Here is a 16,931-nt window from a genome sequence, read left to right on the forward strand (position 1 = left end):
TGCTCGGTATCCAGGACCAATAGAAAGTTCCGAAGGGAACCTGGACCAATCACATTGCGCCTCCGTGAGCCGTGCTCCCGCCCCGCCCCGCCCCGCCCAGCCCCGCGTTTGCTACAGAGGCCTAAGACGCCCAGGCGCTTCCGCGGCCACCCGGAGAGATTGGCCGGCAGAGCGCGGTAGGTGTCCACGCGGGGTCTCGGCGCAGTTGCTCCGGCTGGGCGTCACAGCCCTGGCCGGCTTTCTCCTCAGGCTGCGCCGCCCGGCCCGTGTTTCAGCGCAGGTACCCGGGGCGCCGAGTTTTGGGGGTGCTCGCCCCGCGGGTCCCTTTCATTCCTGGGAAAACGCGCCGCGGGGCCTCCCCTCTGTCTGTCCTGCACACACGTGTTGCCAAATCCCCCCGCGGCGTCTTTAGATCTGGACTGGCCGCCCCACCTTCTCCCTCCATTGATCTGTATTTTACTTTTTCTTTTCCTACCTTGTTTCCATTGACAAAGTAGACCCTTTCCTTCAACACTAACCGTCTCCTGACACCGAGGAGAAGCCAACAGCTTAGGGCCTTTCCAGCGCGTTTTTACCCTTGCCTTGCTCCAACCTCGCCTAATTTTGCCCACTTTACCTGTTCCTTGTTTGATTTCTATCCAAATGCAATTTCTTCCTTCAACCAACATTTAAGGACCACCCTTAAGAGCTACATTGCCTGAGTTTGAACCCTAGCTCTGCCACTTAACCACCCGCATAAACCGGGCAAAGTAACTTTGTGCTTCAAATTCTTCCTCGTGTAAAATGATGGTAAAGGTACTAAATCTGTGTAAGTTAATAGAATACCTACAACAGTGTTTAGCAAGTAATAGCGATTTATTGTTGAATGTCAGCCACTCTTCTAAATCTAGGATGCAGAGACCTTGCTCCTCTGGTGTTTATATGTTATCCATCCTTTTTTATCCATTTTTTTTTTTTTTCAGATACTCGTTTGTAGTTTCATAAACATTGATGTTGGGTCAATCATGTTCTCAATGTATTTAACCACGTCTTTTTAAATTTTTTCATTTAGTTATCAAATTGAGAATCTGATGGCATGGCATTAATCACCTTGAGGAAGAACCTTTATTGTTTATCTGATTTTTGGATGCATAGAGCTCTGGCTGCTTTAAAAAATCAACCTCTAAATCATGTTCACAAAGTAGTCAAGGAGCGTCTGTGCCCTTGGTTCTGTTCACGACAACCTGAGCCTTTCAGGGTCAGATTCCATCACGCCCATTGTAAAAAGTTTCATTCGAAAAATGGAAATGACCTTCATCCACTCAGTGGGCCAGTGTTCTCTCAAGTATCTGACTGGGACAGGCTTGAACAAAATGTTAAAAATAAGGAGAGTCAGACGTTTTACAAGAGACTGAGCAACTTGACTTCATCAGAAGAAGTGCTAAGTTTTATAAGCACGATGGAAACCCTGCCTGACACTATGGCAGCAGGAGCTTTACAACGGATTTGTGAAGTGGAAAAAAAGGATGGTGATCAAGGGCTGCCAAAAGAACTACTGGAGAATAGCATCTTTCAAGCTTTATGCTTTCAGTTTGAAAAGGAGCCCTCACAGCTGTCAAACAGTAGTTTGGTGACTGCTTTGCAAGCTCTGATTCTGTTGCATGTGGATCCTCAAAGTAGCCTGTTACTGAACCTGGTGGCAGAATGCCAAAATCGTCTCAAAAAAGGTGGCATGGAAGTTCGCAATCTTTGTATTCTTGGGGAAAGTCTGATTAGACTGCACAGTTCAGGTTGTGTGACACTAGAACTCATTATAAATCAACTGCAAGGTGAAAAATTGGAAACATTTACCCCAGAGGATATCGTGGCCCTTTATAGAATCTTGCAGGCATGTACTGAAAAAGTGGATGAACACCAAACATTTTTAAATAAGATAAATAACTTTTCCCTTTCAATAGTTTCCAACCTGAGTCCTAAATTGATTAGCCAAATGTTAACGGCCCTGGTGGTTCTTGATCAAAGTCAAGCATTTCCTCTGATTATAAAATTGGGCAAATATGTAGTGAGGCATGTCCCACATTTCACTAACGAGGAGCTTAGGAGAGTCCTGGAGGCGTTCATATATTTTGGGCACCATGACACATTTTTCACAAAAGCCCTAGAGCATCATGTAGCTGCGGTGTGCCTCACGTTGGATCCTGAAGTTGTCTGCAGAGTCATGGAGTACTGCAGTAGAAAACTGATTCTTTCAAAACCCATCCTCAATGCAGTGGCAGAAACTTTTGTTTGCCAAACAGAAAAATTTTCACCTAGTCAGATTTCTGCATTAATGGAACCATTTGGGAAACTCAATTATTTGCCACCAAATTCCTCTGCTTTATTTAGAAAGCTGGAAAACGTGCTATTCACTCATTTCAATTATTTTCCACCCGAAACATTATTGAAACTTCTTCATTCATGTTCACTTAATGAATGCCATCCAGTCAACTTTATGGCAAAAATATTCAAGCCTTCTTTCCTTCAACGGCTGCAAGGTGAGTTCGTTATAAATTCTGACAGTTGGAAAAAAGTAACCTTTGAACTGGCGGTGGTTTCAAGTCACATATAAAGGCAGTATGTTGCCTTTAGTTTTTCTTCCATAGTGATCTGAAGATGAGACCTGAAGTTAACAGATGCTGGCATAAACACAGAGTTAAAGCATGCTAGGAAATCGTGTAGAGGGAGGAAAGTTGTCTCAGATAAACTGACTTTTGCCTTATCTGAGAAATTGCAGCATTCTTAGGAGATATGGTGATGGCAGTGGAAATAGCCACATTAACATGTTAGAACTTTTGATGAGTGAGCAACTGTATCTTTTTTTTTTTTTTGAGAGGATGGTATTGTTCATCTTAATTCAAGGCCACCCAAATATGTCAAATTTCCGGAACTCCATAGTTAAAGGAAATTTCCACTAATTCTGTGAACATATTTTCTCTCTTTTAATTGTATTCTGTAGCTAGGAGCTTGGGTTCTTGGAAGTCAGTTTCATTGGTGGCAAGAGGAGGGCATAATTAATTCTAACAAGCTCATTTCATAGTGTCGTTTAAAAATAGAATACTTCTGTCTGGAGTGTGTAAATTGATGTTGAATGTTCGTGATGTTCTCTCAGACATACCTCAATTCAGACATAACTATGACTTGGATGCTTTCTGTTTCAGGTAAAGAATCTCATTTGGACAAATTGAGTCGGGCACAACTGACCCAACTTTTCTTAGCCTCAGTCCTGGAATGCCCTTTCTATAAGGTAAAAGCATGAACTATATGTGGCTTTATTTCCCTATGGGTGCAGTTTCCTTTTAAATTCCTTTACTTCTGATCTGTCTCAATAACCTGAAAAAGCAGAATTTCATTTACTTGGAGTCAGTTGCCACCAGATAGGCTTTTCTTTGATAAATGGACCCCATTTTTGTGTTCTTGTTCTTGAAGGAACAATTTCCTGCTGTGTAAGATTTCTTAGGTTTTATCAAGTGCTGCAGGCATGTGAGTTACAGTATTTCTCCCTTCTCTCTGAAGGTTTTACAGGGTTTTAGTACTTGGTTTACTACTAGGTTTCCCATAGCTGTTGTTATCAAAGTGTGAATGTCTGGACTGAACAAATACCTAAATTATTTGCAAGTACAGTACATTTTTAAGCCAAGCCAGAAATTTCACTTTTATCTAATAGAGTTTAGTTTATCTAGAGTTTGCTCTTCCCATAAAGACCTATAAAGATTTATCCTATTAACTATCACATTCCTTATGTAGAATCAGAAATAGCACACCAGACTATGACATTCTCTCTCTGCTTCTCTCTACTTGACTCTGAATCATAGTTTAGAGTATCTGATTTTTGAAATAAGGTAATAAGAATGGAAAAATACCCCTTTTTTAAAACAGCTTAGACAGTACTAAGTTATATAAAGATAAATAATAGTTAACCCCAATCCCTTACCATTTCTAAAGGAACAGTATTAAAAGCAGTTTCTATGCCCAAATGTATACAGATACATAAACACTGTCTATTTTTTTCTCTTTTCAAGGAATGAGACTGACTAATCAAAGTACAATTTGCTTTAATGCCCAGTATATCATGGCCATCCCTTGAGGGCAGTGCATACAGATCACATGCATTCTTTTTAGAAAGGCATGATATTTCATGGTGTTTATTCTACTATTGATGCACTTGGAGGTTTTTTGCAACTTTTGTCTCTATCGGGAATGCTATAATAAACATTCTTGCAAATCCTGTCATACTAGAGCCTTTTTGGTTTTTTTCATATATAAACTAGATTCCTAAAAATGTGATTACTGGATTAATTTTTGATGGATATTGGCAGATTTTTTTTTCCCTAATAGTTACAGATGTCACATTTCCCCAGCAATGAATGAAGGTGGCCATGTCCTCTCCACTTCTATTGCAGTGTATTAGTAGTCTCTTTAATTTGTGTTACTCAACTACATGAAAGAGGATATCATATCATATATTTAAGTTGCATTTTAATGAGCATTAATGAAGTTTAGCATATTTTCAAATATGTGTTGGCCATTTACATTTCTTTTGAATTGCCTTTATACACCTTAATTTATTTCTGTTGGACGGTTTGCCTTTAAGGACTCATTGTAAAGCAGATATTAACTACTATGAATGTTGTACATAATTTCCCCTGATTTGTACTCTTTTATTACTTTTTAATATTACTTATGATGTATTTTTAAATGTTCTGTAGTCGAATCTGTCTTTTATGAATTCCGAGTTTCCTGTCTCAAGAGCATGGATATTTTACATTTTTAAAAATAATATCTTTTAAATTTTATTTAGATCTTTGATCTAAAAGTAAAATTGAATTTTTATTTATGTATGTATTATAATTAACAAATAAAAATTATATATACTTTATTGTGTTCATGTTGTTTTGAAATATGTATACATTGTAGAATGGCTAAATCAAACCAATTAACATGTGTATTACCTCCATACCTATCATTTTATTTTGTGGTAAGAATATTTAAAATGTACTCTTGCTGGGCTCAGTGGCTCATGCCTGTAATCGCAGCACTTTTGGAGGCCAAGGCTGGTGGATCACCTGAGGTCAGGAGTTTGAGACCAGCCTTGCTAACATGGTGAAACCCTGTCTCTACTAAAAATACAAAAAATTAGCCGGGCATGGTGGCACGCGCCTGTAGTCCCAGCTATTCTGGAGGCTGAGTTAGGACAATCGCTTGAACCCAGGAGGTGGAGGTTGCAGTGAGCCAAGGTCGCGTCATTGTACTCCAGCCTGGGCAACAAGAGTGAAACTGTCTCAAAAAAAAAAGTAAAAAAGTACTCTCAGCCATTTTCAAGCATACAATCATTCTTATTAACTATAGTCAGCATGTTGTACACCTGGAATTTATTAGAGTCTGTAATAGATGACAGAAGTTTAATTTAGTTCTTTTCCAAATAAACATTTTCTCCAGCATCGGTTATTGTATTGCTATCCTTTTCTTCCTAAATTGGAATGTCATTTATATCACATTTTCCATTACAGATTGAGTATCTCTTATCCAAAATGCTCAGGACCAGAAGTGTTTCAGCTTTCAGATTTTTTCATATTTTAAAATATTGTCATTATATTTACCAGTTCAGCATCCCTAATTCAAAAAAATTTGAAATCCAGAATGCTTCATGAGCATTTTCTTTAAGCAGCCTGTCTGTGTTCAAAAGGTTTTGGATTTTGGAGCATTTTGGATTTTGGATTTTCAGATTAGAGAAATTAAACCTGTCTTGAAAACTTTAGTTGTGTGTTTTAGTTGTGTGACAATTCTCAGTTCTAAAAACGTTTCTTGAACTGTTAGCATTATTATGTTTCTTCTCACTCCCTCCTCACTCCTTTTTACCTTCCTTCTTTTCTTTCTGTTTATAATAACCAGTGACTACTGTAAAAACACATATAAAAGACATTTTGAACTATTAGACTTGCACTGTAACAATAGAAGTTTGCATTGTCATTTTGAGAGAGATGCCTGTCCCAATTCCTGGAAAAGTATCATGCCTATAAAGTCATGTTATATCAAACTTTTCTACCTAGGTAACCTTCAATTTATTCTCTGTTTTTATATCTTATTTTTCTTTCTCACGTTTGCGCTTATGATTTTTTAGGGTCCAAAACTCCTTCCTAAATATCAAGTAAAGTCATTTCTTACCCCATGCTGTTCCCTGGAGACCCCTGTGGATTCTCAGCTTTATAGATATGTGAAGATTGGGCTGATTGACCTTTTAGGAGAAAGATTGTATTTTGCTCCAAAAGTGTTGACACCCTATTGTTATACAATAGGTAAGTAGTATAAGCAGTTTTGTTGTTTTAAACCTAAGCATCGTGTTCGATTTTGGAGATATATGGGACTTAGAAGCAATAGAAGGTCTCTGGAAATGCAAAATGGAATGGTCCCTTCCTTGAAGGCAAGTTGGGGTTAGCAGCAGAGCTGTTGAGTCAAGACTGTCTGGGTTTAAGTCTCAAATATTAGCCACGTAGTAGCAGAATGTCCTGGGCAGAGTATTTAACCTTTTTCTGCTTGCTTCTTCCTCTGTAAAATGATAGTAAGAGTGACCTCAAAGACTTATTTAAGGACTAAATAAAATAGTACCTGGAACATAGGAAATGCTCACTCATTGTTAGCTACTACTATAACCTAGGCTTGCACTGTCCAAATATAGTAGCCACTAGACCATGTGGCTATTTAAATTATTGAAAGGTTAAGGAAATTCAATTCCTCAGTCACATTTCAAGTGCTCAGTAGCCACATATGGCTCATGGCTGCCAAATTGGACAGCGCCATTATAAAGATTTCCACATTACAGAAATTTCTCCTGGACAGCACTGACTAGAGACTCCAAGTCCTCTGTCCTTACAGTTCTTCTAACTTGATGTGTAGAAGAAAGCCTTCTCATAAAGGACAGCAGTTCATAGGCTTCAGATGGTCACTTCTCTTCTCTTTACGGAAGGAACTGCAGTTTACCAGAGGGGAAGGACAGCGAGGCCTTCCATGCTCTCAGACCAGGTGTCTGGTTGAGGCATGCTTTCTTTACTTACCATGGAGGCACTGCAAGTTGGAATGATGGAAGTTGTGAGTTGCATAGATGTCTAACGGCTTAACTCAAGGGTTTTCTTCACAGTCTGGATTGAAGGATCTCTGCCACCTGTTATAAGGGGAAAGAGCAAGCATGCATGGTCCTTGTCATACCCCAGATAACTTCAGAACCCATTCTATGGTTTAGTGTTGTGGAGCTTTCTTAATTTAAGGCTGACTTGATTGATCATAAAGCCAATTGAATTAAAATTCTCACCATTGTTTGGTTGTGGTCATTACTTTGCAGCCTTCAGTCCAATTGATCAATGCAATGTGGAAGGAATCAAAGCAAAGCAAAGGAATGAATACAGGAAGATAGTGTTTGTGAGGGTATCACACGACGAATTTTTCCTTTCTTCTCTCACCAGATGTTGAAATTAAATTAGATGAAGAAGGATTTGTATTGCCATCCACAGTTGATGAAGATATCCATAAAAGGTACAGGAAAATGTTGTGTTTTTCGCATTACAAGACTTGTTGAGGCTAATAAGCAGTGGTATCTTTTTCTCAAGAAGGTGAAAAAAATAGATATGATTCTGGAAATTAAAATACTACACTTCAGAATACCATGTGGGGAAATTCCTTGTAATATTTTACAAACATTAATATTAATAAGATCAAATTCTTGACTCATTTGAAAATGATATTGGCACATAGTAATAGCCAAATCCCAAATAAACTTTGGCAACTAAAATACATAATAAATATTTTGGATTATTTTAAAAATTAAGTTTTTTCTCCTTTTTTATTTTTCAGGATAGCGCTGTGTATTGATGGTCCAGAAAGGTTTTGCTCCAATAGCAAACACTTACTGGGAAAAGAAGCTATTAAACAAAGACACCTACAGTTACTTGGTTATCAAGTTGTTCAGGTACGGTTTCACCTATTTTTTTTGTTTCCCAAAAGCAAATCCTAATTCAAACTTTTTTTTCCAGGTTACTGTTAAAAAGTAATCTGAGGCACAGTAAAATTTTAAAGAATTTGATCAGACAGCAGTTATTGAATTGGACAGCACAAAACCCAAAATGGCTTGGGAACACAAGAGGGAGGCTTTTATAGGAAGAACGCAAGTACACAAAGAATCTACTTGACTAGTTACAGTTATATATTCTTGCTGCCTTGTTTGAACTATTCTGTGGAAAGTTCCTAGTTATATAATTATTAGTTTGTGAGATGCTTCTGATTGGTTGAGCTTAAGTTCTGTTTTTCTCTAGTAGAAGCTTTTACAAGAAATAGCCCAAGTTAAATTTTGCTTAACATTTGCACTTTAAGCAAAGTTAAGGTTATTTTCAAGGCCCCACTGGCTTGGTCTGCTCAGGGATTTTTCAGGCACAGGCTCCATTTTAGTTTACTTTTACAGTACTAACTGGTCTGCCAGCCCAGTGGACCGCCGATCTTATGTCTAGTTTAAATCCCAACGTTGTTAATTCGGCTTAAATCTCTTGACTTTTATTTTGAAATACAGAATTTTCAGAGCTTTGATTTTTCAAAAGTGGGGCATACCTATATTCATTATAAGCTATGCTTAACCTTGCTTTTAGAATTACTCAGTTGTTGGAATATATGTTCTGTTTTAATTTCTCCTTGATTGAATAAATAAAAATGGACAAGATAATCCATTAAAATAAGGAGCTTCACCAACACTTAATATTTAAGACCTTTTAAGTATTTTCACTGTAGATAATGTAAGAAGGTCTTATGTGAGGGCTCAGCAGTGCATGAGAATGAGAGCTGCCCTAATTCTCTAAGCTGTCAGTACTAGGCAGCACTATGGTTTCATATCTGCTGACTTTTTTCTCCATCTTGCACATCCCCAGCTGAATACTCCTAAAACTAATCATGCCAGTGTCTACTCAGAAGACTTCATTGTTTCTTTACTGCCTACAGAATAAAGTAAAAACTTCTCTACATCTTAACAGTCAAGACCCTCCATGGTTGGCCTGCAGCCAGGCTCCAGGCACGTGATTACTACCTGGCCCCTCTGCTCCCAGCTGAGCAGGCTCTCTCCTTCGCTGCACCTCCTGCTCTCTCTCTCTCTTCATTCCCTCTTTGTCTCTGCTGTGTCCTCCAGCTCTCTGAATACCTACCTTCCAGCAGTTTGTTGGCATCCCCACCCTCATCTAATGAAATGCCCACTCCCTGTTAGCACTAGATCACCAACCTACAGCTTGTTTTTTATATTTATTGTGTAATTTAACTTGCCACCCAAGCTGTGAACTCCTAGAGAACAAGAGATCATGTTTAATTCTTATTTACATATTCCACATATTAATTCATCAAATATTTACCAAGCCCCTTCTCAGTGCCAGGCACTGTTATAGACATTGGGGATACAGGATGAAGAAGCTGGTTGGGATATTTGCCTTCCAGGAGCTTATATTCCACTGTGGGGAAGCGTGTAAGAAACAAACAAGGTAACCAATAGTCAGAGGAACCTCAGATTTTGAAGGATCTTGACCAGTTTTACTTTTCTACCTTTACAGATCCCCTATCATGAGATTGGGATGCTAAAATCAAGATGTGAATTGGTGGAATATTTACAAAGAAAACTGTTTTCTCAAAACACTGTTCATTGGTGACAAGAATGAATACTGGCTTCAGAACTCAAACAATGAAAAAACTTGCATTTTTACGGAATTCAGTATTAAAAGAAAAATATGTGAATTAGCCACTTTGCAGAATATGTTCTAGACTGGTGATCTGAAAGCATCTATAGTTTTCTTTATACTATGTATACATTTATTGTGGTAAAATTTAAAATTAATTTTAATACTAGTGTCATAGATACTTTTTATACATCAAACAATTGATCATGTGCAGTAAAGGAATTCAATGAATAAATGTGATTTTAAAGTATTTTGTCATAGTTATCTGCTAAATGAAAATATTTTGCTCTTTAGAGACCTTTTGTTTTCTAACAGATGTAAGGAAGAAATTTTATCTCTTTGTATTCTGTGAGTGGAAGTGAGATTTACCGTAAGGAAAAGGAGCAATGAGAAATAGAGTACAGTGCTTTGGATATAAATATTATAGAATTATGCAGAAACAATCTTTTAGTTAATAAGATATATTAGTATGGGAACTTTTTTTTAATAAACATTTAGACAAATGGAAAAGCGATTTAGGTAGGTTTTTTGGGGAGGTGTTTGATTGGAGGGAGGATCTTCTAAATTATAAATCAAGAATGAATTAAATTGTCATTAGTTCATTGCAGATCCTTCATTGCCTCATCACAGTCAGGTTACAGTTTCAAGGGAGAAGAGGACAAGAGGGCCGACTGGAGTAGCAGAGTGTATTTTTTGAAGGGGGGAGGAGGGACACAATTGAACCTGTAACAGGTTGAGATGATAATTATATAAAGCACTTAGAAAGGTGCCTTGCACAGAGTAAGCACACAGTGCAAGTTAGCTGGTATTAGTCTGAATGTCCACCCCATCATGGTTTTTACTTCACTTTAGCTTTTTGGGTCTATTTACTTATCTTTAGAGTAGGAAATGGAAACTAGATGAGCTAAGATCACTTTTTGTCTCCAATTACAAAGAAAGAGAGAGACAATGGAAGCAAATGGAGATTGAGCAGGAGATAAGCACGGTAGATTCTGATGTATCCGGGTACCTAGCTGACCTTGCCGCTCATTTGGGACCTGGCTTGGAAGGATTCTCACACCTCTCTGAAATCTGGGTAATTAGCTGATTTACACTTTTTTTTTTTTTTTGAGACGGAGTCTCGCTCTGTCGCCCAGGCTGGAGTGCAGTGGCGCAATCTCGGCTCAGTGCAAGCTCCGCCTCCCGGGTTCATGCCATTCTCCTGCCTCAGCCTCCCCGAGTAGCTGGGACTACAGGCGCCCGCCACCACGCCCGGCTAATTTTTTGTATTTTTAGTAGAGACGGGGTTTCACCGTGGTCTCGATCTCCTGACCTCGTGATCCGCCCGCCTCGGCCTCCCAAAGTGCTGGGATTACAAGCGTGAGCCACCGCGCCCGGCCTGATTTACACTTTTTCACAGCTCTTAGATGACTTAAAACAGGCATTCCTGACACTGAGCCTAAGATCTGTTCCAGATCATGTCAGGCCTCAGAAACCCCTTTCACACCTCCTTGCAGCTAATATCCAGTCCTGTGTCTTTTTCTGCCTTTTTAGTGAACTCAGGTTCCCTCCCTGGCCTCTGGTCCACCCTCACTCTGCTGTACACCTCTCCCTATGACTCAGCTAATTCTTGGTGCGAAACTCAACCCAGAAATGTGTGAGGTTAAAAGCATACAGTTTAAGGAGCAGAGAGGGACTTAAACCAATTAAAGAGCCACACGAAGAGGTAATGACGGTCTGCTATAAATGCTATGAAGAAAAATACAGCACGAGCGTTCTTCACCTATGCTGTTGATGTAAGTCCATCTCATCCATTGCAAGCTTTTCCGTTTGCTCATCAGAATCAGATGCTCCTCCTGCAGTTTTCACTTACAGCCTCTGCTGAGCCTGTCTTATTTGGCTCTCCCCGACCCTTTTCACGTACGCATTCAGCAGACACTCACAGTTCTGATCACGCTGGGCACACTCAATGCTCCAGCTCCAGGGCCAAATAGGAAAAAGCCCCTGCCCTTGAGGGGCTTGAAACAGGTGAGATTAGTGAGCAGGCGATGGGAGTGGTGAGGCCTCCGGCACCCTGACACACAGGAAGGGCTCTGGGAACACAGAGACCTCATGCCCCCCGGGCAGTGAGAGACAGCCTCAGAGTGATTTGTAAGCTGAGTTTTAGAAGGAAGAGAGCAGGGTCTAGGGGTGCAATTGTCAATGGCTGGAACACCCAGTGTAAAGCATACAGGGTTGGCCCAGGGAGGGAGGCTAGACCTGCCTCTGGCCCTGTTCAAATTTTAATCCTGAAGTACATGAAAATAATTTAGGCTAATAGATATAAGGTTGCTGGTTTCACTAACGAGCGAATTTGACAAGCTTTGTCAAATCATAAAGCTAAGTCCTTTTAAACTGAATTCTCACGCTGATGAATTCATTTGTATGTCTATACCTGTACAAACAAAAGTGATCTGAATGTGTCAGTTGCAATTACATATTCAATATGATGGCTCTTGCAACTATGTATTTGATAATATTTTTAATAATTGCATAACCTTTTTATATTTGTTTTCAAAAGTAAAGCAAAGCAAGAAAATGAGTGAAAAAAATTGTTTTACTTACTAGCACAACTCTTGCAGCAACAGTGATATTCTTTGGGCCTATCAATAGGGGGCAGCAAAGTTCAGGACTTTGGGCTGCAGCAGTTGAAACTAGAGGATCTCTGGAGGAGAGAGTGGATCCTCTCTGAGTGTGTTGTGAGTGTATGTTGTGAGTGTGTGTGTAGATGGCAGGCAGGCAGGAGCTGTGGAAGAGTGTGGTGACAGTTCTGCCTGAACAACACAGGCAGTCTTCTTTACCTTTCCTTACCTTCCTCTATGTAAGGAATGTGCGTCGCTTGGGTACATGTGGACACTTGCTAAATATTTGGTAGAATTCTGGGAAAACGAAAGCAGTCAGTTCCTTCTAAATAAATAAATAAATAAAATTAAAAAAAAAAAGTATACCTACCAGAAGATGATGTGTGCAAATCCAGAGAGGGGTCTTGGCTCAGTGAGGAACCAGGCAAATTATCCCCTTAGGGCTGAGATCTTCCAAACTGGGAATACACCCACCCCCATTTGGAGTCTAAATATCTAGTGTAGATAGTGAAATGAGACATATCTTGTAAGCTGTTTAGTCCAATTCCTGGAAAATAGTAAATACTCAGTGAACACTGGGTGCGATTATTGTTATTGGTACAGGTGTGTTCATTCATTCTCAGTTAAATTTTATCGTATAGCTCATGGTGAAGGTTCATGTAAGGCATGGTCTATAAGAAGGAACATGGCTAACTTGCTGGTGAGGACTTCTAGGGGTGCCACTGTGAGCCTTTGACAACTGCCTTTGTTAATTATCATCAAGGACATAGTGCTAAGAAACTTTGTTCTCTAAAGTCTTTGTTGTTTGAAATCAGATCCATAAAATGGAACATCTAACTGTTGTCTATATGAGCTGAGCCGCATGGGCCAATCTGACCAATGGAGAAGTAGCTTCAATATCCCCCTCAACTGCAGAGCTCTAGACGTGGGAATTTTGCACACAACGTTCCACATTTGTCTTCCCTTTGAGGGACCTGAATCGGCTTCTTAGGCCAGGGTTACTGTTAACTCTTTGGCACACAAACTTGCTGTGCTTGAGTCTCTCCAGCTCACCTTCATTAAATTTTACCTAAATTCACACCTCCCCAAATCCTACAACAGCCCTGTCTAGTCCTGTGTTTGACTCGATGTCTCTAGGCTCCTGTGGTGTGCAGTCTCCCTTGCTGCACGAGTCAGGAAACCTGCCTTTATGTTGATGTTCTCCCCCCGTTCGGCTCCATCAAAAGAAATTTTGCCTTCATCCAGTACTTGTAATCCCACCTCAGAAAAAGCAGACATCTCCCTCCCACTCCCACAGTCTCCGATACAGAGTGCTCACAGTGTGTGGGTGGAGCTGATATTTTGGGTTCTAATGTTTACAAGAAACAATCTCTTTTAATAACCCTACTGTTTTTGCTTGTATTACAGGAAATTTTGAACACACATAAGAATTGAAAGAAAAGTATAAGAATTGAAAGAAAAGCTGGCTCAGTGGCTCATGTTGTATTCCCAGTGCTTTGGGAGGCCACGGCAGGAGGATTACTTGAGGCCAGGAGCTATGATCACGCCACTGCTTTCCAGCCTGAGTGGCAGAGCAAAACCCCATCTCTTAAAAAAAAAAGTATAATAAGTTTGCAAGTTCCTCTATTCAGCATGAAAATTACCATAATTTTCCAATCATGTTTCATCTATTCTTTAACTTTTTCCTTTTTTTCCCCACTGGAATGTTTCTAGAGAAATCGAAGCTATCATAATATTTTATCCTAAATACTTCAGTATTCATCTATAACTGATAAGCATTTTTTTCTTTATCTAACCAGCCATTTTACAAATAACAAAATTAGTTATTATTCCCTGTCATCATTTAATTTCTAGTCTATATTCTAAATTTCCTGTACTATCTCAAAAATATTTTTTAACTGTTGATGTTTTTGAATCAGGATCCAAAGTCCACATATGACTTTTAGAGATTCTACCACTTAAGTCTCTTATGTCTCTAACTGCCACTCTTTCTCACCTAGTTTTCATGTCATTAAGTTACTGGAGAAATTAGATCAATTGCCCTGTAGAATGTCCCACACTGTTGATTTGGTGTTGTCTAACTTGTTTCTGTATCTATCTGCTGTATTTCCTATTAAACCAAAGGGCAGATCCAGAGACTTGCTTCAATTTGGCTTGAATGCCTTGGGAATGCCAGAATATAAAAGCAGGCAGAAAAATGTGAAAGACTAGACTGGCTTAGCCTGCCAGCCTACATCTTTCTCCCATGCTAGATGCTTCCTGCCCTTGAACATCAAACTCCAAGTTCTTCAGCTCTGGGACTCAGACTGGCCTCCTTGCTCCTCAGCTTGCAGATGGCCGATTGTGGGACTGATATGGTTTGGCTCTATGTCCCCACCCAAATCTCCATAATTCCCATGTGTTGTGGGAGGGACCCGGAGGGAGATAGCTTGAATCGTGGGGGTGGTTTCCCCCATATTCTCGTGGTAGTGAATAAGTCTCGTGAGATCTGATAGTTTTATCGGTGGTTTCCGCTTTTGCATCTTCCTCATTTTTTCTTGCTGCCACTATGTCAGAAGTGCCTTTCACCTCTTGCTATGATTCTGAGGCCTCCCTAGCCATGTGGAACTCTAAGTCCAATTAAACCTCTTTTCATCCCAGATTTGGGTATGTCTTTATCAGCAGAGTGACAATGAACTAATACAGGGAACTTGTGATCATGTGAGTTAATCCTCCTTAATAAACTCCCATATAAAAAATATATATATAATATATATCTTTATATACATCCTATTTGTTCTGTCCCTGGAGGGAACCCTGACTAATAAACTATGTTTAACCCAACCCCAGTGTGTGTCCTTACTCGATTAATTTGCCTCCTTTGAGAGGAGGGTTTTCACGCTTCTTTCATCCTCCCCTTCTCCTGCACAGAACTTTTGAGTACAAGTACAGACATGAGAAGCCTAAACGTATGACTCTGTGACCTTGTATTCCACTCACGTACCTGGGAATATATAATAAGATCATATAGGAAAATATTTTTTTAAAAAGAGTATTTTTTAAAAAGGAACTAAAGCCTCTTAATAATCAAAATTGCCAAAGTCTGCCCTGCCCATGGTTTCATCTGTCTCTGGTAACCTGCCCTGTATCCTCAGGGCCTCACATCTCATTCCACCCTCATCTCTGGTGGACCATTCCGTGGGGCTATGACTCACCTCATGAAAGAAGCATCTCACCATCTCAACTCCAGTACATGCCCCTGTCTTTTGCTGTCAGCCCCAGGGGTTCTCGGACACCAAGGAGGCAAGACGCTGCAGGGGAGACTGTGAGGCCCTGGGGCGGTGGTCGTACCAGTTAAGGAGTCAACAATTGAAGGAGCAAGCCTCCACCGAGCAGACAGGAGCAAGTGATGAAACACACCTCCATGTTGATCCTCTGGGGCAATTCTTCAAGGCCTCTACAGGCCCCTCAGAAAGGTTCATGGCCATGCACCAGTTGCCCTCAGCAGTGACCTGGGTAGTGCATCCTTGGTGTCTCTCCTGCTTCTTGCTCCTCTTGGTCCCTCTCTCCTGTTCCCTGGAATTACCTCCCAAATAAACTCAGGCCCTTGTCTCAGACTCAAATATTTGAGTTCCTACTGTATGCCAGACTTGAGCCATCTGTATAAGTTTGTTCTCATGCTGCTATAAAGAAATACCTGAGACTGGGTAATTCATAAAGGAAAGAGTTTTAATTGACTCACAGTTCAGTGTAGCTGGAGTGGCCTCAGGAAACTTAAAATCGCGGCAGAAAGCAAAGGAGAAGCAAGGCACCTTCTTCATAAGGTGGCAGGAAGGAGAAGCACCTAGCAAAAGGGGAGGAGCCCCTTATAAAACCATCAGATCCTGTGAGAACTCATCATCACAAGAACAGCATAGGGGAAACGGCCCCCATGATTCAATTATCTCCACTTGGTCACTCCTTTGACATGTGGGGATTATGGGGATTACAATTCAAGATGAGATTAAGGTGGGGACACAAAGCCTAACCATATCTCCATCCAAGAAGAAAAAGATGTAGGTAGCCTTGCCCTCAAGGGCTCTTGGTCTAGGACACGACAAAACGTCACCTACTGAAATTGAAGTTAGCAGATTCACATCTGTATAACTGTGTAAACTTTACTAATTTCTTTTACTAAGAAATTATCTCAGTCTCAGTTTTAGTGAATTCCCAAGATAATTGGTTTCAAGTACCTTCACTTTCGAAAGTATGATACCGGGTCACCGATGCAAAGCTTACAAAATCTGTGACCATTAGTTGACCTCTCTTGTGTCTTTGGAGACATTGAGAGAGGTTGAGAGAGGCAGTAGATCATAAGGGCTTAAAAAAATATATATATATATTTGGCTGCTGCTTTAATGAGGCCAAAAAAGTATGAGTCATGCCTTTCATGACTTCAGCCATGGGAGAAAAATAAGAGCCCCTTTTCCTTCACTTCACATGTAGGAGAGATGGTGCTCCATCTCCAAGCACCAGGGATATGTCACCCTCTCCAAGTGGCTCCAATGAGGTTGATAGGTCCCCTGGGGCTTAGAGACATGGTGGGCAGGTGTCTGACCCTTGACTCATGACTGACTCATGTTCTGCCTGCACATGGAGCAAA

General features: G+C 40.2%; 2 protein-coding genes across 4 annotated transcripts in view; one reads left to right on the plus strand and one right to left on the minus strand.

Moving 5' to 3' along the window:
- Positions 1-16,931, minus strand: part of MTRR (5-methyltetrahydrofolate-homocysteine methyltransferase reductase) — a 50,527-nt gene that overhangs the window by 32,349 nt on the left and 1,247 nt on the right. The window contains exon 2 of the mRNA XM_055246498.2: positions 7,068-7,174. The gene's annotated coding sequence lies outside the window, so the exon portion shown is untranslated. The remainder of the gene's footprint in view (positions 1-7,067; positions 7,175-16,931) is intronic.
- FASTKD3 (FAST kinase domains 3) lies at positions 76-9,960 on the plus strand. 3 transcript variants are annotated; one of them, XM_063619945.1, is made up of 7 exons: positions 76-280; positions 1,052-2,513; positions 3,177-3,262; positions 6,137-6,311; positions 7,473-7,542; positions 7,861-7,975; positions 9,588-9,960. In XM_063619945.1, the coding sequence occupies exons 2-7, from the start codon at positions 1,076-1,078 to the stop codon at positions 9,681-9,683; spliced, it is 1,980 nt and encodes a 659-aa protein (XP_063476015.1). In that variant the 5' UTR covers positions 76-280; positions 1,052-1,075; the 3' UTR covers positions 9,684-9,960. The 3 variants fall into 3 exon arrangements, 2 of the variants coding, with proteins under 2 accessions (XP_063476015.1, XP_055102477.1); XM_055246502.2 differs by lacking the exon at positions 76-280 and having other exon boundaries at positions 301-2,513; XR_008651812.2 differs by lacking the exons at positions 76-280; positions 9,588-9,960 and having other exon boundaries at positions 299-2,513; positions 7,352-7,542; positions 7,861-7,946.

Source organism: Symphalangus syndactylus, chromosome 16 (assembly GCF_028878055.3).
Source record: "Symphalangus syndactylus isolate Jambi chromosome 16, NHGRI_mSymSyn1-v2.1_pri, whole genome shotgun sequence".
In the NCBI taxonomy this organism is placed as follows: Eukaryota; Metazoa; Chordata; class Mammalia; order Primates; family Hylobatidae; genus Symphalangus; species Symphalangus syndactylus.

Bases quoted from the DNA above. Each gene is read 5' to 3' on its own strand.
- FASTKD3 (XM_063619945.1), top strand. From the start codon at position 1,076: ATGGCATTAATCACCTTGAGGAAGAACCTTTATTGTTTATCTGATTTT. The intron at 6,312-7,472 runs GTAAGTAGTATA...TTCTCTCACCAG, and splicing joins ACCCTATTGTTATACAATAG to ATGTTGAAATTAAATTAGAT. The intron at 7,976-9,587 runs GTACGGTTTCAC...CTACCTTTACAG, and splicing joins TTGGTTATCAAGTTGTTCAG to ATCCCCTATCATGAGATTGG.